This window comes from Corticium candelabrum, chromosome 1 (assembly GCF_963422355.1).
Source record: "Corticium candelabrum chromosome 1, ooCorCand1.1, whole genome shotgun sequence".
Taxonomy (NCBI): Eukaryota; Metazoa; Porifera; class Homoscleromorpha; order Homosclerophorida; family Plakinidae; genus Corticium; species Corticium candelabrum.
This window is the reverse complement of record NC_085085.1, coordinates 10112837-10134805: the sequence shown is the minus strand read 5'-3', so window position 1 is coordinate 10134805 and position 21969 is coordinate 10112837. Positions and strand designations below refer to the sequence as shown.

At 39.7% G+C, this 21969-nt stretch overlaps 2 protein-coding genes across 4 annotated transcripts in view; both read right to left on the bottom strand.

The window, feature by feature from the left end:
• LOC134183025 (uncharacterized) overlaps positions 1 to 5157 on the bottom strand; it is a 17894-nt gene extending 12737 nt beyond the window's left edge. Inside the window, exons 1-12 of one of the 2 annotated variants that reach the window (XM_062650475.1) lie at positions 4855 to 5157; positions 4596 to 4703; positions 4409 to 4502; positions 4013 to 4291; positions 3824 to 3955; positions 3619 to 3741; positions 3395 to 3567; positions 3231 to 3317; positions 3055 to 3171; positions 2763 to 2909; positions 2626 to 2702; positions 2382 to 2556 (exon numbers count right to left, since the gene is read on the bottom strand). In XM_062650475.1, coding sequence (XP_062506459.1) covers positions 2382 to 2556; positions 2626 to 2702; positions 2763 to 2909; positions 3055 to 3171; positions 3231 to 3317; positions 3395 to 3567; positions 3619 to 3741; positions 3824 to 3955; positions 4013 to 4291; positions 4409 to 4502; positions 4596 to 4703; positions 4855 to 4980 — 1638 coding nt within the window. In that variant the 5' untranslated portion in view covers positions 4981 to 5157. Of the gene's footprint in view, positions 1 to 2381; positions 2557 to 2625; positions 2703 to 2762; positions 2910 to 3054; positions 3172 to 3230; positions 3318 to 3394; positions 3742 to 3823; positions 3956 to 4012; positions 4292 to 4408; positions 4503 to 4595; positions 4704 to 4854 lie in introns of both variants that reach the window. The other variant, XM_062650472.1, reaches the window with a different exon arrangement.
• Positions 5158 to 10903: 5746 nt separating this feature from the next.
• On the bottom strand, positions 10904 to 20796 carry LOC134181251 (histidine--tRNA ligase, cytoplasmic-like). Of its 2 annotated transcripts, XM_062648496.1 has the most exons (16): positions 20664 to 20796; positions 20559 to 20600; positions 19392 to 19511; positions 18451 to 18546; positions 18267 to 18392; positions 17173 to 17280; positions 17017 to 17115; positions 16861 to 16954; positions 16164 to 16291; positions 16029 to 16101; positions 15939 to 15974; positions 14903 to 14985; positions 14785 to 14850; positions 14612 to 14728; positions 11137 to 11283; positions 10904 to 11067 (listed from the first exon to the last, which is right to left on the bottom strand). In XM_062648496.1, exons 1-16 carry the CDS (start codon positions 20730 to 20732, stop codon positions 11005 to 11007), a joined length of 1467 nt encoding a protein of 488 aa, XP_062504480.1. In that variant the 5' UTR covers positions 20733 to 20796; the 3' UTR covers positions 10904 to 11004. The 2 variants fall into 2 exon arrangements, with proteins under 2 accessions (XP_062504480.1, XP_062504487.1); XM_062648503.1 differs by lacking the exon at positions 15939 to 15974.
• Between the last annotated feature and the right edge of the window lie 1173 nt (positions 20797 to 21969).

Sequence of the window (21969 nt, the reverse complement as noted above, 5' to 3'; positions counted from 1 at the left end):
GCCGTGCCCGTCAATCAACACCTAAATACCCAGTTTTGCAGCAGTTTCGTCTAGTGACCTTTGCACATGCGCAACCTATAAACAACATTTGAAGGGCTTACTGGCAATCGAAACTGATTTTCTTAACAGGACACTTGAACATATGTTACGTACAAAGCTACAATGCAAAAGCTACCTCACTTGAGATCGGCTCAAGTGCGCATGTCCGATCATGACCCTGCACCTTTAATTCTACTGCACGAATCATAGACATTGAAACAGATAAACAGATCTTATCATTCTATTATATCAGACCATATACATAACATACTTGTAGCATAGTACCTATAGTCAATGCGTTTCAGTTTGCCTTATTTCTATACATTTACGACATTTTAGTAAGTGCTAAACCCTCACTCTACCTTAGGTTACAGAACAGATGCTGCAGGAGTAATGGCACTGTCAGACTGCAGAGGCGCTATAAACAAGCAAAATTTTACACGCCAGCTACATGTACTGGGCCCTAAAGCTTACCAATAATTTTGCTCTACAACACAGACAAAATGTAAGCACCTACAAACATCTGCTCTATATCTAATCTCATGGGATACAGGTCACCAGACATCAAACCTGGCTGGGACAGGAAAGACCCTCTTTGTGATAGGTGTACATAACCATATGGTAACAATAATGCTGTAATACACTAGAGACCATGATATGCAGAAGTCCTGGTTGTGCTATCAGAAAAATGAAAAGCTCTCGCACTTTCTGATGATACCAAGATCACTCCAACAGACCAAAAATACGGGAAGTTATAGGGATTTGGTAATTCTAAAGTGAAAGTGAACAGAGACTGACAGGTGCAGCTGTACAGTGGGCTGCTGCTAATTAACACAAGCCATATGATCAGATCACACCAGAAATACCACTTTTATGATGGCATCACATCTGTGGGTCCCTTGTCAATATGTCCACAATGAGTGTACTGTAACCCTGACTCGACGTGAGGAAGGTAGTCTACAGACATGCATGGCATCGGCTCATTGTTATGGCTGGTGTTATTAATTAGCATGCCAATCCAAGAGAACATGCAATCCCACCACAGTCACATTGACTGACTAATAAGTAGATCCAAGGCAGATGGAAGCTTTGTAACATCCACTAAGCAGCAGAGGGTTTAGCACTTTAGAGCTTCTTCATGAAAGTGTTGTTTGTAAAAATAAAGTTGAAATACAGTTGATCAACTCAACTGCTCACCCCTGTTACACAGAACAGTCAACAAGACACCGAGCAGTCCAAGTCAAGTAGACTGTGCAAACATTACCAGGCTGAATTTATGGATGCTAACTCAGAAATTACGTAAGCTACTCTCTGTTGGCTCTCACCTTACATTAGACTTCTAAATTCACAACAACTCTGGTATTCTTGGTCTCTTGAAGTGATCAATCTTTGAAGGAGCCCGGATTTTTCCCAAAAGGAGAGCAAGCTTTGTAAACCAGACCTGAGGGTAAAGTAGGGATTCTGCATATCAATGTTATTGTTACTGTATCTTGTTCTAAATTGCTATGAGAGGCATGCCACCAATCATCTCAAATGTCGTAATAGCATTCCAATGTTCTAGATGCGTCATCCACTTTCTATGTGACCACCTACTTTTTTAGTCTACTGTGTTTTTCACAGTTTTGTGATGTAAATTGTAACACAGGTGCTTCATTATAAACTTGAGATCCAAAGTGATTGGAACAAAGTAATGGAGCTGGCTCAAATGCATGACAAGTCTAATGTGTCTAACCCATACCAAATGCAAGTCAAATATACGTGTAACACCATCCAACTCCCAAAACGTATCTAAAGTACGGAAAATATCCCAGTGTTGTTTACCACATTCCAGAAACTAGGTAGGGACACCAGACAAAATCCTGGAACTGCAACAATGCATTCCCATACCAAGCTTAATTTGTACATCTGACCTAATATCCAAAAATCTTGTGTAAACAGCACAAAATCATCTACTACATGTAGTAGTCTGAATTAGTTCTCATAGATTAAACCAAATTTCTGCATAAATACCATTTTAGTTTGTGCAGCTCAGTCCAGAATATGTTCCATAAAATGTCTTTAGATTCTAAAAAAGGAATTACAGCAGCCTTTAATGCTACTTTGCCTGCATATTAACCCCACAAAGTGTATCAAATGCTCCTTGTATATGAGATCCAGCTCATTAAGATCTGTACTAGAATAAGGGCTTGAAGAGAAGTTAACACACATGATTATGAAGCATGTCAACGTGTACAATAAAAAATCAATGAACTCTCTTCTATTTGCCTCTGACATATAATACTCCTCGTGTTCAATTCGCACAAAACAACCATCTGCTTAATTTAATGAGACAGTTATTAAACCTGATCGTGCTTGTTGCTGACTGCCAAATCATACGGGGTGCGCTGTTCTGATTGATCTTTACTCAAGACATTAGCTCCATGTCTCAAGAGCAATTCTACCAACTCCTGATCACCACGAGCACCAGCAATATGTAGACAAGTTTGTCCATTGCCAAACTGATTGACATTGGCTCCTCTATAAAAGAATCCAAACGCAGTGCATACGAACAATACAATCAATCAGTAAGACATGTCATATCTTTACCCATCTAGCAGAAGCTCGACCATCGAGAACTTGCTTGACTCACATGCAACTCGTAAAGATGTCTTGTCATGATAGTCCTGTGACAAATAAAAATTCATCTGCTAAGAAACAAATTCAAAATGAACATTCATTCACACCAGTGCATCAATTTGAGCATTGTGCTTCAGCAGACATTCAGCCGTAATAGTATCACCCTTCTGTGCGCACTGATGAAGAAGTCGAGTGCCGTGTCTCTGCTCCTCGATGTCAGGGTCACATCCGTGATCGAGTAGAACTTCTAAGACCTAACAAAACAGATACAGTACATGTATAAAGCCAATTTAGACACAAAAAGACTACGCAGTGCTAAACAATAATAAACAATAATACTATGTAGTCCATGCAAGTGCATTGCCCATAGTGTTGTGTTTGTGTATAAATCATGCCTACTTCTTTGTGATCATGAATGTAAGCATGAAATAGGCAAGGTTGATGTTTCTTGGTGTCACAGATAGACCAATTTGCTCCACCATCCAGCAATTCTTTGACCTTGCTAATGTTGCCTTGCTGTGGAGAAAAAATTTGCAGTTGCATAATATCAGCTACCATACCATCACAACATTCACCTGACAGGCCACATGAAGAAGTGTCTGTCCATCTGTTAGCACATCCAACACATTTGTTTCATGGTACAAACAAGCACCAGACCCACGCTAGAAGGATACACAACAATGAGCATCTGGATGGTTTGTGATAATCATAATCAGTAGTTTAATTAGTTAAGTGTAACCTTCATTCTTCCCAGTGTGCGAGAACTCACTGGGCTACACATCTCAGTCTCTTGCTGCACAGGTTCACCAGGTGAAGAAATCTCTTGCAATTCCAAAGAGACTGTGAGATCTACATCCACATCAGTGCTATTGTCATTTCCTTCTGGCATAGATAGAACCTCGACATTCCCTTCTGGCATAGATACAATCTCGCCATTGTCTTCCGCTATAGATAAAACCTCACCATTCTCTTCTGATGTAGGTAGAACTTCCTCGGGAACATTTGAAAGAACCCTCATGACCTTGTTGCCATTGTCCCTTGGCAGTTGAGCATCATCACCAGCATCATCACCAGTACCTTTGGAACCTTACGTACGTAGTTGCAAACACAAAGATTAGTTAGCAATCGGTGAAACTCTGATCTATGAGGTCTTATGCAAGACAATAACCTGCAGTTTCCATAGCAGCAAACTCTGATTCCTCAATTGGCGGCTCAAAACTTGCCGAGTTCCTCCCTGAGTATGCAGAACTGACTCCACTGCTGGATGATAAAAAGCTTGTTCCCGAAACAACACTGGCCGCTGGTTATATAAACCAGGAATGCAAATAAAGAAATTATGGGTAACCAGAAAGAATACCTAAACTGGGAGAGCTGTCTGATAGTGAGAGTGCATCTGAAGTGGTTACCTCCTCATCAGCTATCTTCTGTTGATCGTGCTTATTCTCATCATCTGCTTGATCTACAACAACGGGTTCTTTGTCCAGTGTGGAAGACAGCCACGTTTCTTCTTCTTCTTCTCCCTCTGTTTCCTGATCTTTCAGTTCTAGTTCTTCAATAGAAGCAGAAGTCGTATCTAGGAAACCTTCTCGTCTCAAAGAATTTGTCTTGGCCTGACTTTCACTCAATCGTTTCTTAGCTAATAAGATAAAGCAACCTTTAGCAGCACTGTCCAAGACCACCAGCTGCATGCCAAATCATTAGAATATGTTTTCTGCAAAAACACCAAACACAATAGGCACACATTGATTGATACCTGCTTCAATAGCTTGCATCCAGTCTTGTACTTCCTTATCAGAGCTCCCTAACATTGTCAGCTTTTTTGTGATGTTCAGTTCTGTAAACAACACCTTTAACACAAAGCGAAACAGTCACCACTTTGAACGTGAAAGTAAGGCTAGACATCATCAATAGATGACACATCCAAATAAAGCTCGCCTTACACAGAAAGCAAATTTCTCTTGCGCGCCGTCATACGAAATTCTTTCGACAGTTACAATATCCACTAAAGGGATTCTCCCCTTCTCAAGAGGAGCCTTCTTCGTCTTCGCCTGAAGAACAATTTCACTTATAGTGTAAGAGACTCATAAATACCGGGGAGACAGAAGTGGGCGGGTACACTAACACCGAAACCTCTATGGTCGGACACCCGTGAATTACGCGACTGCATGGCAACCTAGACAGCTAGACGTTAGAAATCACCTCTATAGTGTAGTAAGACAGCTGGCTGTTGGTCAGTTGAAACAGTCGTTTCTTCGTCCTCCCCCTCCTACCAGATGTTGGAAACTTATGAAACGTCCCTTCCTTTAGCACGTCAGTTTTTGACATAGCTGATCCGGAATGCCAACTGCGGCACGCTTCTAGACGAACGTACGCTCTAACTGCAAAGCCAACTGTGGAAAGAGCAGACAATAAAGATCCCGGATAGCAACAACAACGACACCCCGGATTGCAACTGTAATTTTAGCAGTAAAACAAAAATAACATAAATATTTCTAAGCTAGAGAACTGTCCAACATGTGTCGAAACAAGTAGATATTCTGTTCTAGAGGAGTGATTGGGTAGATTTGTTCCAAACAATATAACAAAGAACAATGGACTGACCACGTCACGTGCAATTGGACGTACATCACCTTCCGATTGCATTTGCTTGGCTTACCACAATATAATTAATTTAACAAAATGTTCCACTTTCCCAGACGTCCTAGATCTATAGGTAATTAAATTAATTAGTAAAACAGAAATCTCTAGCTGCTAGCATGAATAGCTAACATTTACATGTGCCAGTTCTTCTGAACATGGGACGCTAGACATTCAACTGCTGTTTAGATTTAGATATATCTAGATGGCATGCGGGCAATTTGTCTAGCTGATCTAGCTAGATCCACGTTGTATAACTAGAGCGTTGATCCAGAAGATATGCCGTACTCCTCTAGACTCCAATATTATTACACTCTAATTACTAGTGCGTGCATTTCATCAAGCTTCAGAGCTAGAAGAGAATGCATGTTTTAAATTCTGCACACGTGGTAACTTTGAAAGCTTTGATATCTTTTTAAAAATTACACTGATAACAGAAAGACTGCACAACTGTAGTAGCTAACTAGTAGACACACATTAATTAATTTATTCAAAGTTGCAGACAATTATAGTTAGACAGTATCACTCTAAAAGTGATATTCCTCACGAAAACGAAAAATAACACTAACAAAACTACTGTTTGTAAATTATTTTAATTAATACATTGTTGTCTCTTGGTAAATAGAAGATGAAAGCGTATGTTTCACACTGAGGACATTCGAAACAGCAGTCTCTATCTACATAGCTAAATAGCTATGACTGTTTTGTTCTCTTAATTGTTACGGTTACGGTTTGCTACAAAATACTACAGCTCGCTACAAAAACTAGAGCGTCCAAGTCTGCAATTTTATGTCCGTTGAAGTAATCTAATTAACACTAGACACGCCCGTGTCTGCACATCTTTCTCCCTCGGAGTTCCAGCTTCTTTGGTTCTATCTAATAACTTCGTCTGGACGTGCTGGACGTCTTTTAGGCCTCTTCGGTTTGTTCTTTTACGTGTCGTTGGTTACATGTAGTCATCATTACCTAGACCTGTAGTTTCCGGTTTTTAAATCGGTTGGCTGCTGTTTCCGGTTTTTAAATCAGTTGGCTGCTGTTTCCGGCGTTGGGTGATTGGCAAGATTATTGTTGAAATATTGTGGCCCAACACAAAATTTAAGGAATTGATAAATAATGTAGGTTATCGGTTTGAAAAAGGTTTCAAAGCTTGCATTTTAATTAATATCACTCTATGAATCTGAACGAACCAAATCCTGTTCGCAAACGGATTCTAGCAAAGACGTCGACATATCATCAATGCCAAAGAAATTAGATCCGACCCCTGCAAAGTCAATGCGAGTCTGAGACTGAGAAAGCCAAAATAGCGTAGTTACAAGTTGACGTACGCTTTCTTGGAATGACAAAACCCGTACGATAATGTACTGTGCCATGAATTCAGGAAGATCTAGTATCAAACATAAATAAGCAAAGCAGCTCTACTTGTAGAGGCTGTGGTATGATCTCACTCCTGACACCATGTACTGTGGGTGAGCGTTCTACGAATCAACTTCCACGTTCTATTACTAGAGCTAGCAGAAAACTGCTGACTACTACAGTAGCTATTCTGATGTCATTGTAGCACCATGTAGACACCAATTAGCAACGCAAATGGCAATGCACCATGTACAGCTGCAGCCTTTATTTAATTAAAAATTAGAAGGTTGGTCACATCCGGCTTGTCTCAGTTTCAGCAATCTAAGACTTGTCCAACGCTAGAGAGCCGAGTCCATGCATACAGCGTGATCTACCAGGAATTAGGAACGTGGTAAACGATAACAGCAGGCATCACAACATTCCAACTTTGAGATTATCTCATAGTATACGTAGTCGACTAAATGTCTGGACTGTATTACTCAAAGTACGTATATATATATATATATATATATATATATATATATATATATATATATATATATATATATATGTATGTATGTATATAGGAGAATCATATATTATTTCTTCAAGTACAACTATACATAGATGTCTAGTACCCTAAATAAATAAAAGACAAGCCAGTTAAGTCATCACAATCTAAACATAAACGATCTAAAACTAAACGAGCGTTAAATTTCCACAGACACGTATATATATATATATATATATATATATATATATATATATATATATATATATATATATATATATATATATATATGCAGATAAACCATGCACTTTTACCGATGCTGTGTTTCACTACATATGCATGACCCTTCTCGGCTAGGGTCTGCTGTGCTCGCCTATGCACTCTCTGTTACTAATATTAAATGAAAGGGAGCACTAACAGTGCTGAACCCTAGGCGACGACCCTTTACGGTCCGAGTTCTTTGTAGAATTAGCAATGTGCCTCCGAACGCACTGCAAAGCAGGAGACTTACCTATAGGCGTGTGTTCCTAGAACACCGGTCCAATGATCGATTTTAGCCTCAACAACGAGGCACAGGTGTACGTACTACTCCAATCGCTGTACGGTTATCAACACCAAACAGTTGCTGCACATGTACTTTGTACTTGCAAGCATGCACAAATTAATTAACACCACGTGCACATCACTAGACACAAACATCCCAAAACTTGTCTAAACAGATGGCTGAGCCACACTAAACACTTGTTTATACAGGTGGCTGAGAAAGGACAGGCAGTCCTAAAGTCTGTTCACGAATTAGATGGACTCGTGCTTGAGGGTTGGACCTTAGCTAAACAGATTACCAAGAAAGCCAGATGTTATGTTTGTACAAGAAGCTATCTTAGACTGATTGCACTCTTGGCGTGTGTTGTCACAGGAAACGCAAACCAATAAACACTATATCAAAACAACTCTGAGAGCAGGAAGAGAGGTACAACGCTCAAACCTACAGCTTTTCGGTATAACATAGAATTCCATTCTGTTGAGACCCATGCAGGAAATCAATAAATACTTGCTTGTACACAAGTTTCTCATTGTTTACGTTATTAGTATTTTGTTACGTACCTTAATTTGATAAAGAGTTATCTCACTGACAGTTGTCTCTAGATTGATCTGATTAAGCTTGTCTTCACCCGCTGACTCATTACAATTCCGGAAGTTGCTTATGCTGGTCTTTTGTTCACAGCAAGAAATAAATAATTATTGTAATTGAATTAAGCTCTTCAAGAGCTGTCCATCGATATCAATTAGACCTCGGAAACCCACACTATAGTCCTGCTACGCGCTGAATTCCTCAGTCCATCTAATGCGTGAACGGACTTTAGCACCAAACCGTAAATCACTTGGGGGCGCGTTGTCGTAGACTACTGTCCGTTCGCTATGATCTTGAAGGTGCACTCGAGAGTTAGAATCAGTAATCAAATTGGAACGTCCTGCGTGACTCCACCTAGACTGGCGGACAAGCTCCAATGCAACAACCATGTCAAGATTACACGAGCGCTACACTGTACCAGTAAACGCACGGTATAATAGTACTGTTACATGGTCGTTTCCGTCGAGCCAGTATTTCCGTCGAGTCGGTCGCTGCTTCCGGTGAGACGACTACTATAACCTGGAATTAATAATAGACACCCTCACTACGTCAATCACGCGGTTATTGTGTCTGTCTCTCTACATGTATTTTGCTACCTGTAGCGTCCGGCGTTTCGGAAAAAGATATTATGGGTGATTGCATACTGAGGCCTCTTTAGGGTGTGTGTGTGTGCCAGGTTGCAGACCAGCCAACCTAGCAGTGCCAAAATGCGTGAGTTTGCAGGATAAATATGCGGAAAAGTGAGGGAGTTTAAAATTTTTGGACACGCCTACAATAGCATTAATATCAATAAATTTATATCGTAATAAGTGTTAAATATATATAAATAATATCTATCATCAAAATTTAAGAATTTGCATGCCCGATTGGAGTAGAAGCCATTATTTCATTTAGTTATAGTGCAACAAATGTATAACCGATTGATTAATGTGCCTAATTAGCGACACACAGTATCAACACCAATTACTAAACATAATAGTTAATTAATTAATTAAACACAGAACTTGCACTGTAGGTGCTACTGCCTGTTACAAAAATCTAAGAACAAAGTACATGCACATTCTCGTGGCTAGTTGGAATGTTCTGGATTCTATTTTCTTGTGGCCTTCTTCGATCGCTTTCCAGCAATACATATGGTAATCAGGTAGCCAGCCCCTTCCCCCTTTCCACTTCTGACCGACTCCTCCTTCGAATTCTAGGTCGGTACTTTGACCAAGTATGCTAAGAAAGAGCCAGATGAAGAGGGGGCTGGCACATAGAAATTGATATTGGGATATCAGGTGTGTGTGTACACATGCATGTACAAAAACTGTAGAGTACAGTTGCACAGAACAGGCACGCCCATCATTTTGATTACACCCACCAATGGTGAGAATGCGGAAGATTTGATGCCAAATGCGAGTACATAGGCGGGAGAAGGGTCCCAAATGCGAGAGTCTCCCGCTCAATGCGGGAGAGTCGGCAGCTCTGACCTGGTTGTTCGGATTCCGGGAACGTGTGTTTATAAATGTAGATATGATTGTAAGTCTGTGGCTGGACTGGAAGCCTTTGAGTGTAATTTTGCTTCACTTGAAGAAGAGGCTCAGTCTAGAGAAGGTGGGATGTATTTTGTGATATATACTGATCATGAGTTGTAACAATACCCTAGCGTGCAAATCCAATCACTCGATGCATTTAATTAATAGTTAATAATTAATTCTGTTTGAAACTCTATTTCTGTATATAGTATTAGATTAGCAGCACTAATTAATTAACGTATGCAGTCTAAGGAATTAATTCTCAAATATACTAGGAGTTGTAATAATGCAGTGTTTCTACAAAAAGGACATGAACAAGAATACAAAAATATTTGTGTAATAAATAAGAAACAAAGTAGGGATAGCTGCGCACTTTAAGTTAGCGCTTGAAGAAATAGGGGTCGAAACTTTCGCAGACAAGTACTCATGCTTTACATCTGAAACCAATCTCCCACAATTAAATTCCTACTTCACTCTGTTTGCTTTCAAGGTGGCTGCTTGGATAGCAGTGAAGTAGGGATTTAATTGTGGGAGATTGGTTTCAGATGTAAAGTATGAGTAAGTACTTGCCTGCGAATGTTTCGACCCCTATTTCTTCAAGCACTAGCTTATACAGTACGCAGCCACCTATACTTTGTTTCTAATTTTTGTATTCTTTATTATATGCAATAGGTAGCCCTGTAGTACGATATCATAGATAGATATTCATGCGTTTTATGTACACTTTGCAATTGTGGCATACTGTTTTTGTGTCTATAATAGTCCGAGTTGGCTAAAACGTCCCTTGCACGTACTGGGACTCAAACACAGAGGGAAAGAGAGCAGAGATGAGGTTGTAGAAGTTGTTGCAGAGGAGTGCTGGAGGGGGTGGTATCATTTTTCCCCGCCCCAGGTACACTACTAGTGTATCAGGACTATACATGTAACATGACCTATATTGGACTATCATTTTCTGCCAAAACTGGTAACATCAACGTTGGTAGTGATTCCCACACATTTGAAATAGTTTCTTTAGTGACGGACACCCAAGCTTCATTTACCCAACAAACGCATATTTTGTGACAGCTGAAACAACTGTACACGTAGCACATGCAGCCGTTTCAACATCTCACGCAACAATTCAGCTTCAACGAAAGTTCAAGAATATGTGATTCTGTTACAGTGGTGTAGGTAGATCCATACACTTGATTAGTATTACGTTCGCGAACTACGGCAGCATTCTAGGGCACTCCACGTACTCTAAGCTTGATTTCACTCCCTACATCTTGCCGTTTTACTGTCGTCTAGAAAACACAAGACAGCCAGCATTCCAATACATCGAAACAAGCCACACTGGTATCCTAGAATCGCACCTCTTCCCTTGTTGCGGCGTTTCTGATTTTGACTACACCCTGAGACAGCTCATTCTCACCAACAATTGCTAGGAATGGCACTTGCTGTTCTTCACAAAACTGACACTGACTGAGAAACTTGGGATTACATTTGTACAGTATCTCAGCCTGCAAGAAGAAAGTTCAAATCAACAAAATATCTACACTTGACATAATCTTCATTTTATCACTTTTTGAATACTACACTGCATACATAAATTTCTCAAAGTAACACTGAGCAACACTACACACTTATTGCGTTAGTTAACTCATAGTATGTAACACTACAGTACCTAAACTTTAGTCTTAGGCGCAGCAAATTTATTAAGATTGGCACAATGCTAAATGCCTACAGCGTTTGTTGTGTCCATGCAAGCAGCATGTTGGAAAATAATTTACATTTGTTGGCTTGTGAATTAGTCGTCTCTATGATCATAGCAGACTTATAGCTGCCTGAGTTATAGTGGTCAACTACAGTGTTTGCACTATGTAAGTTGGACAAAGGAAGATACGTACACCTGCCAATAAGCAGACTGTGATATGACTGGGATTAAATTTCATTGGGCAACGCGGATTTCGTTTATGAACACCTAAAATCTAAAAATTGATGAACAATTTAATTTAAAAAAGTGACATGCATAGTTGTACAGAAATAAAATAAAGTTGTACTAGACTTCACCATTCATGCGAAAACAAACAATTCAGCATAAAATTTGAGAGCAAATTTGCTGATTGTCAGTATATATGTATGCAAACATGAATTACAAGCAACACACACACACACACACACACACACACACACACACACACACACACACACACACACACACACACACACACCTTGAACTGTGAACCTTCAGCCGCTCATGTTGCAAAGCAACATGATAGCGGTGTTCTGAGTGTATACCCAGAATCAATAGCAATAAAAACAGTGAAAAATTAATTAATGACCACAGAAACGGTCATGTCTAGTCAGGTCTCCTTGTCTACAAATGCTTCTCCCACAAGTACATTGAATATTACTTGGTTGAGACTGGTTATTGGTTGGACATTCATTTCTCTGCCTGGTCTCTGACACTCTCCATACCTTTCACAACAAAGCTTGAACCAGTCTCCCCTGTCTTGGCACAACTCATACCACTTATCTCCCACACGAATAGCTTCCATATTCGATTTAGCAACATCTCTCCACCTTTTTTCCTTCTATGACATGGTCTCTTTTCTCAACTCTCCAAATAGCATTCTTTTCAGCAGTCTCTCCTTCATCCATATGACCCACATGTCCAAGCTATTTAAGTTGCTGTTCCATAATGAGGTCAGATATGGTTTCCTGCATGCCAAATGTGGATGCCAAACGCCTGGTTGATATTCTCTCCTTCCACTGCTGGTATCTTGTTATGCCTAAGATAGTCCTCACAAATGATTATGAAATGAGTTCATGAGTTCAAGCATTTCACTTGTGGGGCCTTCAGTGTCCAGGTCTCTGCCCCATATAGCAGGACAGACAATACTACTGCTCGATAGACTTGTCTCTTTGTTGCTACAGAAAGGTTTCTATTTTGGAATATCGGTCTCCACAAGCATCCAAAGGCTCGAGATGCTTTAGTAATCCTACAGTCTATTTCTACCATGATTTCTCCATCACTGGAGATGTTAGAACCAAGGTACGAGAAGTGATCCACAATATCCAGACTGCCACTCTTCACTTGCACTGGTGTCGCATCAACCTCTTGACCAACAGCCATTCCTTTTGTCTTCTCCACACTCAACTGCAGTCCAAAGTCGCTTGCCACTTCCTCATATCCTGCTGCTGCTGACTCAAATGCAACTTTAGATGTTGCATATAGTGCTGCATCATCTGCAAACTGTGTTTCAGTCACTTTCACTTCCTTCAGTCTAGATTTAACAGACCTGTCGCCCGCCAGTTTCTACCATGTTTATACAGTACATTCACTCCCACTTCTTCATACCTATCTCTCCAGTTAGCTACTACAGCGCTGATATAAATGTTGAACAATGTAGGTGCCAAAGTACATCCCTGTCTGAGTCCATTCCGTACTTCAAAATTCTCTGTTATTTGAGAACCAACCCTCACCTCGGCATGCATTCCCTCGTGAAATGACTTCACAATTTTCAGCATCCTTGGTGGAATGCCACACTTCTCCATGATTTTTGACAATGCTTGTCTTGTCACAGAATCATAAACGTTTCTCAGGTCAACAAATAACATGTACAATGTATTATTATGCACTCGAGTTTTCTCCACAAGCTGTCTAGTAACAAAATCATATCTACACAGCCACGACCCTTTCTAAAACCACACTGTGACTCTGGTAAGGTCCTATCAGTAATTTGCTCCAACTTCTCCTTCACTGTACTTGCCATTACTTTTCCTACTACATCCAACAGACTTATTCCACACCAATTATCCATCGTCTAAGATCACCCTTCTTCGGAATTGGAATAATCACAGCATCTTTCTAACCATCTACCACACCTCCTTCTTCCCATATCTGTTTCATTATTCTCAATATCCTATCTTCCAGCTCACAACCTCCACAATGGACTAATTCTGGAAGAATGCCAGACTTTCCTCCTGCCTTTCTGTTCTTCAAATTACTCAAGGCTTCTGATAGTTCTTTGGCAGTTGGTGGGTAATCCAATTCCATAACAGGTGGCAGCAATGGCATGTCATCAAACACACACACACACACACACACACACACACACACACACACACACACACACACACACACACACACACCACACCACACACACACACACACACACCACACCACACACACACACACACACACACACACACACACACACACACACACACACACACACACAGAAGGCATTCTGTGTTGCAAACTTAAATGCTAAACTGCTAGCGTAATTAATTAATCATGTTTTACTCTGCACATGGACCAAGTTTGAACTTTAACGACAACGATTTAATTGCTTATTGGCTGCAGGGCTGTCAATGAGTCCTTCTTTCTGGTTACCATTTGAATGTGAGAGGTACCAACAAAGATACAAACCTAGGCATGGTATATAAATCTAGAAGAAAGATTCATCCTAATCCAGGAAGTTGGCTTGACTTCAATAGTGTGTAGAAACTTTGAGTATGTAAAGGTCGTGATATTGTCTGTGTTAAGTAAGCAGCCACATTACACCTATAGATACATCTATAATCTGGACAATGCTGGGTGCTTCTGCATTAAAAGTAAATCTAGTATCTTTCCATCTCTCCTCTTTTCCTCATTCCCTTTCCTCCCTTCTACAAATTTCACACTACTTCCTGCATGTCATTACTACTGCTTCTTATTCGAGCTAATCTCCATTTAATTAACCTAGAAACTGTCCTTGGATAGCTACCACTCCAAAGACAAGTCACAACTAGAACAGTCGCTTTGGTGGCTATGTTTACCTTATTCTTTAATAATAGAATTACCTTTACTCCCTCAGCCCATAGCTCCGAGCACAATTTCATTCGTTCCAGTAGCATGTTCTTTTGCCCAGAGGATACAAGAACTTCAGTTTCACTTGATCGAGGCTTCTGATCAGAGGCCTAAACCAATCATCAGCAATGAACATAAACTACTATCAAGAACCAGAAAACCATACAAATGCCTTAGCTTCAATAATAGAAAATATTCTTTCAATACCAATGCTTACTCCAACACATGGAACCTAACATGAACAATGTCATGCCAATAATTCTAGCCAGAATGTTTAACCAAACCTTTTTGTGTTTCTGATCAAACATCCCAACAAGATCATCATACCGTCCACCACCAGCTACAGATCCTACACCAACTGTTTCTCCTAATGAAACAAATGGTCAGACTATCAATGTACTAAAGAATATGTTACTAAGAGACAAACGGACAAACAAACAGACAGACAGACAGACAGACAGACAGACAGACAGGCAGACAGACAGACAGACAGACAGACAGGCAGACAGACAGACAGACAGGGATTGCCGGTAGACTCCTCAAAATGGATTACAAGATGCGATTGCGGAATAGGCCTGGATTCTGAGGGATACCATCTCATGACGTGTAAGACTGGAGGAGGTCCTGTCTGGACCCATAATACCATTGTAGGTGTTTGGTCCAAATGTTTGAGCCAGTTACATAAACCACAAGAAAGAGCCCAGAGAAAGGTACTGTGATTGTGAGGATCGACCTGACATAGCGATCATGGATCCAGTAACCGGAACAGACGTCAAACTAGATGTGTCTTTGGCCCACCCATGGTGTGCCAATATCTTGTCAAGAGCAGCCCGAGAAGACGGGGCAGCAGCGGTAAGAAGGGAAGAGAGGAAAGCCCAGAAATACCAGTTGAAGGTCCTGCCGGGTGGATTATGCCTCAACTTTGTGCCTCTAACTATGGAACACTTCGGTCGTTGGGGGAGACAAGCACAATCATTCCTGTCTCAATTATCTCAACTGAGTAAAAACATCGACCTTGATAACAGTGACCAAGATTTCAAGTGCTACCAGAGAAGAAGATTCGCTGTAGCTCTCCAAAGTTGCAACGCAAAGGTTCTCATCCAAAAGATGAACCGCTCACAAAGCAGAGAAAATGACATTAGTGACACATATAGTGTCCAATTGCATGCAACCTAAGTTGATAATTTTTAGAGACCCGTGTGGGTCTAATTGATAAATAACGGACTTTCGTATCTATAGCTTGTAATAGTTCATATGTATGAAATAAAGATTTGACAGAGAGACAGAGAGACAGACAGACAGACAGACAGACAGACGGACCTGTTTTGGGAGTCTTCAACTGAGTATCACTAGTTCCTTTCCAACAGCAGAATAAGTACAATATAATAATAGCAACATAAAAGTCCATACCTGTCAAAACAGCTTCATATATAACACCAGTGTAGTAGTCAAGCCCACGAGCAAGACTCAAGTCGAATGACATCTATGAGACATATCAGACTGTCAACACTCTTCTACTGTACTACAAATTAAATACATTCTTACCCTATCCAGAACGTTAAAAGCATCACAATAGTCTAGAAGAAGCTTCATGTACTGCAAACTGATTTCTGCTGCTTTCTCATTCATTAATTTCTCATCTTCCATCAACTTGGCTACAAGGTCTCGCCCACCTTGATAAGAAAATCAAACTATTTAATGCAGTTTGCATCAAGACAATTATATACTAAGTGCATGCATTCAATTTTCCTAATACTAGACACATTCATTGCCAATGCCTTCATCATAATCATGTAGATCATCCCTACACATGTATATGCCCAATATTTACTGTCATCACTATAGACACGCTATATAATAAAAAGCTACACATCAATCAATACAATCCAAAATACTTAAACATTATCGTTATCCAAAATGAGCTACAAACCTAAGGAAAGAGCTCATAATTATGACACTTTGAGTTAACCAAAGCGTTCAGAAAGATCCACAGTTGATTACTTACTAGAATCTCCATACAATACTAATAACTGATTAAGACAAACTGAAATTATGACACTGCAGGATTACACAAGCAGCAGACTTAATTATTTTGGAAGTAGGTGCCAATGCAGGCAAAAAGATAAACTGTACATATCAAACACATAGTAGAGTTTCAGTAGTCGTTTCCAACCACCTATATCAATAATTCAATTCCATAGTAACCAAGGTAAGACTCAGAATTATCAATTCATAGCTTTACCACTTAGCTTCACGTAGCTGCCAATCCTATCAGCTACAACTGGATCTAAACCTTTTCCCTCCACCATCTCTTTCTTCACATCTTCCCACTCCATCTTTCAAAACCAAATTCAGAAGTGAGCTCCTTCTGCAAATTAAAACAAGCTGTGCCAGTTACCTTATCAAGCTTGTCAACAGCAGAGCAAACAGGTCGAAATTTACTGGCTGGAACTCCACAAGCAGCAAATATTCCATCCAGTAATTGTCTATGGTTGACCTGAAATCCAATTCACAATCAATGTCAACATGGAGTAAACAACTTGAGTAGGTTCACTTTGATCACAAAATCACCCAGTTCTAGACCTGTCAAGATCTCTGCAACTATTTTCACACATTCAGAGTCTGCTATCATCGGATCATGTTCTCCAGCAATATCAAAATCCTATAACAGTAATGCTTCAATACAGCTATTACCAAACAAGAATCTGGCAATCAATTCAGTCAATTTGAGACTAGATGCGGTGTAATCTGCAAATAGAAGATCTCCAAATACAATTACACTTCAATACCATATTGTTGCCAAAGATTTTACTAGATCTAATTGACTAGCTGTATCAAAAATGAAATCATTTGAAACAAGAAAGTGATCCATCTGTCCTAATGATGTTATGACACTTGATGCCAAATGCAGTAACAACAGACAGAATCTGATCATTGCTGTAAGAATTGAGAACTGTTTATTAAGTTCATAATTAGTGACAAAACGCAACTACTACAGATATGTATAAAGCTTGCTGCAGTCCAACTCTCCCATTTTAGTTACTAAGACATAGCATTAATTAAGTTAATCAAATAGTCTTTTGCAAGTGTTTAAAAACATGATTCTCCATTTCATTATACAAAATTACTTAACCTCAAGCCTTGCATTAAATTAAACAATTAGTAATTTTCACATCAGATACAACACTTACAGTGACAAGAAACTATCTTTGTATACTACACCAGATCAAACAATACAAGCTGAGATGAGTATCATTTGTAGCAAACCACTATCTACATTAGTGAAGAATAGCTAGTGTTTCCCTGTTTGTTGCCTTTGTGCGTACCTTATTGATTTATGATAGATGACCTAACTGATGCACTGTAAAACCATGTTATTGAGTCAAGAATAAAAAGAGAAAATAGATTTTCATGTCTAAAGATCAGTTTTAGCTATGGTGTGTCTCAAACTACACATAATAAGCAATACACTTGATACGCTGTCTAAACCTTGACAAGTACAAATATCATACTATGATAAAGTACTACAACATTGACTAATTACTCTATTACAAAAATGCAGCACATAACGCTACACATCGCCGCTTACTGTATATAATACACTTTGTGCCTACCACAAACAAAACACAATCTATACGTTCACCTTACACATTGATAAAACTCTCTATATCTTCCTCGCGTCATAGCAGGGTTGTCTCTTCTGTACACACGAGCTATTTGATATCGTTTAATGCTCTTTATCTTATTCATGGCAACATATCTTGCAAAAGGTACCTACATCAATATCAACAGCATTACTGCATACAAAGCTTACATCTAACATCTAACGTACTGTCAAGTCATATCGAAGTGAAAGTAACTCGCCGCCTTGATCTGCTAAGTCGTAAATAAGTTTGGAATCTTCCCCATACTTTCCAGTCAACGTTTCCTGAATGATCAGAAACAAAACAATTAATGACTAAACAAATTGACATAGTTCCAGTCACTCTTGTTACTCAACATATAAACCAGTTTAACCTGTGATCAAAACCTCTCTACTCTATAGCTAACAAACTACTACTCCCTTACATAATAATAACATTTGATTTTATATCATAAAATAATGTCAAGACGAGTCACAAATACAGTACTGGACAAAAGTTTTGAGCCACCCTGCAAATTAGTCGCTGTTGGCTGATGCTTGTTAGAGTGAGTTAAAAGGTGTGAAGACAATGTTCTATATTGCAGCAATAAATAAAAACGTATTGATAAACATACAGTTTTCTTTCCCAATACATCCAACGTTTTCTTCAAAATCACTAAGCCTTACCAACACACACAGCTGTGTACTAATACATGACCACTGGTGTTAGAATTAATCCATACTATTCGGTAATCACTTCCAGAGTTTCTGCTGTCTTCAGCAAGACTCGAAAAGATCAACACTGAAATTTAGTGTGTGTGCATTGTACACTCCTAATAAATTCAGTAAAGAATTTACTGAACAATGTTTACACTACAACATAACTAAAAACAATACATAACCAATTAGAAAAAATTAACAAAATTGTTTGTTTTTGCTGCAGTCACCTTTTTTATTATGATGACTGCACTTGCTCTTGTTCATGATACTACGTGGTAAGTATGACACAGTGACACACACACACACACACACACACACACACACACACACACACACACACACACACCACACACACACACACACACACACACACACACACACACACACACACACACACACACACAGACAAGTCTATTTAAAATAAAAAATACCTTTAGCTCAAACACTGGTGTATCAATAGTCACAGCTCCATGACGCTTAAAGCACGTCTTAATCACATCAAACACTCTTTCTCTGATTGCCATTTGATCAGGATTGTAGTCTCGTGTCCCCTAACAATTGCAAAGCATTTTTTTGATGTACACACACACACACACACACACACACACACACACACACACACACACACACACACACACACACACACACACACATTAAGACTCTGCTATGACACGTGTCGCAACTAAATTGTATGAAGAAAGTATCAATTAATAAACTTTAAAAAACACAAGCAATCCTTATTTTAGATTTATTCAATGTCTGTGTGTATATGTGTCAAACATGACTAAACTGACATGTCAGCATGCACAAACAAGATTTAGGAAAGCACAATCCAAGAGACTTCCATAAAACACAGTTACGTTCACAAACTGAAAATTCATAAAATGTGCTTATACAGTGTATATTACTAAATGTGCACATATACTAAAGACCACACCCATGATAACGATAAGTTTCTACATGCAAGAAGCTTAGCAAGTGCAGGCTTGTTTGTGGTAGAGCTTTCCTTATATGCAACAACAGTCAGTCTATCTGATACTAGGATAATACTATACAGTCAATCTACTCTAGTAAAACAGACCCGAAAACACTATGTGATGTACCGTTAATCCCTTCACACAATTAAAGAATTGGACATATATCTCATAACTAATGATAAACAGTCCATAGCACATTCAAATGCAACACAACTTCTGCTACAGTTGAATATGTCTACCAAAATTTGATTGCAAAACTAGTAAATTTTTGACTGACTCTAGTATTACTCCTCCACATAGCACATTGAACTCTGACAATAATTATTCACTGAGCTGCCACTAGTGTAGCAAATGATTGGTTTATGAAGAGCCTGACTAAGGAACCTAATCAACTGGCAAATTGCATGCTGTTCACCACCCTTCCGGCTTCACAGCATTTTAGAGATTTTTCATGCTTAATTTATGCTGATTGAATATTGACAGTCACACACACCTCCTGTTGAGAGTCAGTGAAGAGTGACCTGTGTTGCATACAAAAAATGAGTCTGACTAAAAAACTCAATTAAAATTCTGCGCCCTAATCCCATATGCAAACAATTATTGTTCGAGTAACAGAAGTACCTTTGGTGTCTTCAGAACGAACTTGTGAGCCGCTGTAGATTTCTATACAAACATCGTATTGTAGTCACATTAGCTTATGTGTAAGGCTACGCCCACGCACTGCACCTCTTCTTTCGCCGTCTCTGTTGTGGAAACTTGCGTATAAGGTACCTCAGTTGTTTGTGCTTTTGCCATACCGACTTTGTATAACAATCGAGAAACAGCTTTACGATAGAAGAGAACACGAAGACGTCGTACGAGCATGCCAACTGAGCATGCCCGAAAGCAAATCACATGATCTTGTAGCGGACAGCGAATGGTGGTGTTTACAGCAACAGCGTACAATATTGCAAGTAACGATAAACCAGTTTAGTTCTGTTCCACATTCGCTTTCTAGTTTTGACCACTGTATTTGATAATTTTGTTAATTAATTAATTAATTGTTAATTAATTAATTAATTAATTAATAATTGGAGACGAAGACTGGAGATGGAGATTCTTGCACTTCGGCGAGCGACTTCCCTGTTGCGGGAAGTTATAATTAGAAGGAGCTCATCGAGCATTCCTTTGTTACATGAGCTCCAACTACTCCGGCATCAACGTGGACTATCCAGATCACTTCCTCACCATCCGAGTCTGAGATTGAGCGGTATTGGGGTGTTATCCTAGAAACTGAAGTGTGTCATAATATGAGGCTAGATCTGCCTTCTGGCTGAGGCTTCGAACCAATGGTGAAACGTACCAAACAGCATGAGCAGCAGTGGCCACGGAGCTCAGGCAAAGTCTCAAGAGGATAGGGAACTGGAAGTCTCCAGGACTAAATTAGACTTACGGTTTCTGGATTAAGCGCAATACGTGTCTTCACGATGACTTGACTCGTAACTACAACCTCCTGTTCCAGGACCCGGACTCTATGCCTACTGGTTATCTCAGGGAACACCCACCCTGATACCTAAGAATGACAAGACTGACCATGCCAAAAATTACCTGCCTGTCGTGTCTATATGTCTTCTACAAGACCCTCATCTCAGTCGTCAGACAGAGGATTGCAGTGCTTTTGGTTTAGGGAAACGTCATGGCATCAGAGCAGAAGGGTTGGCAGCAGGGTTCTTTGATGCAAAGGATCAGCTGTTGAATAACTGCTTACTGAGCAACTGTAAGACCAGGCACAAGAGCTTGTGCATGGCTTGCGTGGACTACCAGAAAGCCTATGACAGCGTGCCACACAGCTGGTTACTCCGATGTCTTCAGCTGCATAATATTAGTCCAGTCTTGTGCAAGTTCTTGTCACATGTGATGAACAGTTGGAAGACATCGATGGTGCTTTTCTACGGTAACAGTACCATCAAGATGAGGCCCATGCATGCGAATCATGATCAGGCGAGATATTTTCCAAGGTGATTCACTATCTCCTCTTCTCTTCTGTATGGCT

Coding starts and splice junctions, on each gene's coding strand:
- LOC134181251 (XM_062648496.1), bottom strand. CDS start 20,732: ATGGCAAAAGCACAAACAACTGAGGTACCTTATACGCAAGTTTCCACA. Junction 15,975..16,028: donor ATATGAAGCTGTTTTGACAG/GTATGGACTTTT, acceptor GCTGTTGGAAAG/GAACTAGTGATACTCAGTTG. Junction 11,284..14,611: donor TATGGGCTGAGGGAGTAAAG/GTAATTCTATTA, acceptor TTCTTCTTGCAG/GCTGAGATACTGTACAAATG.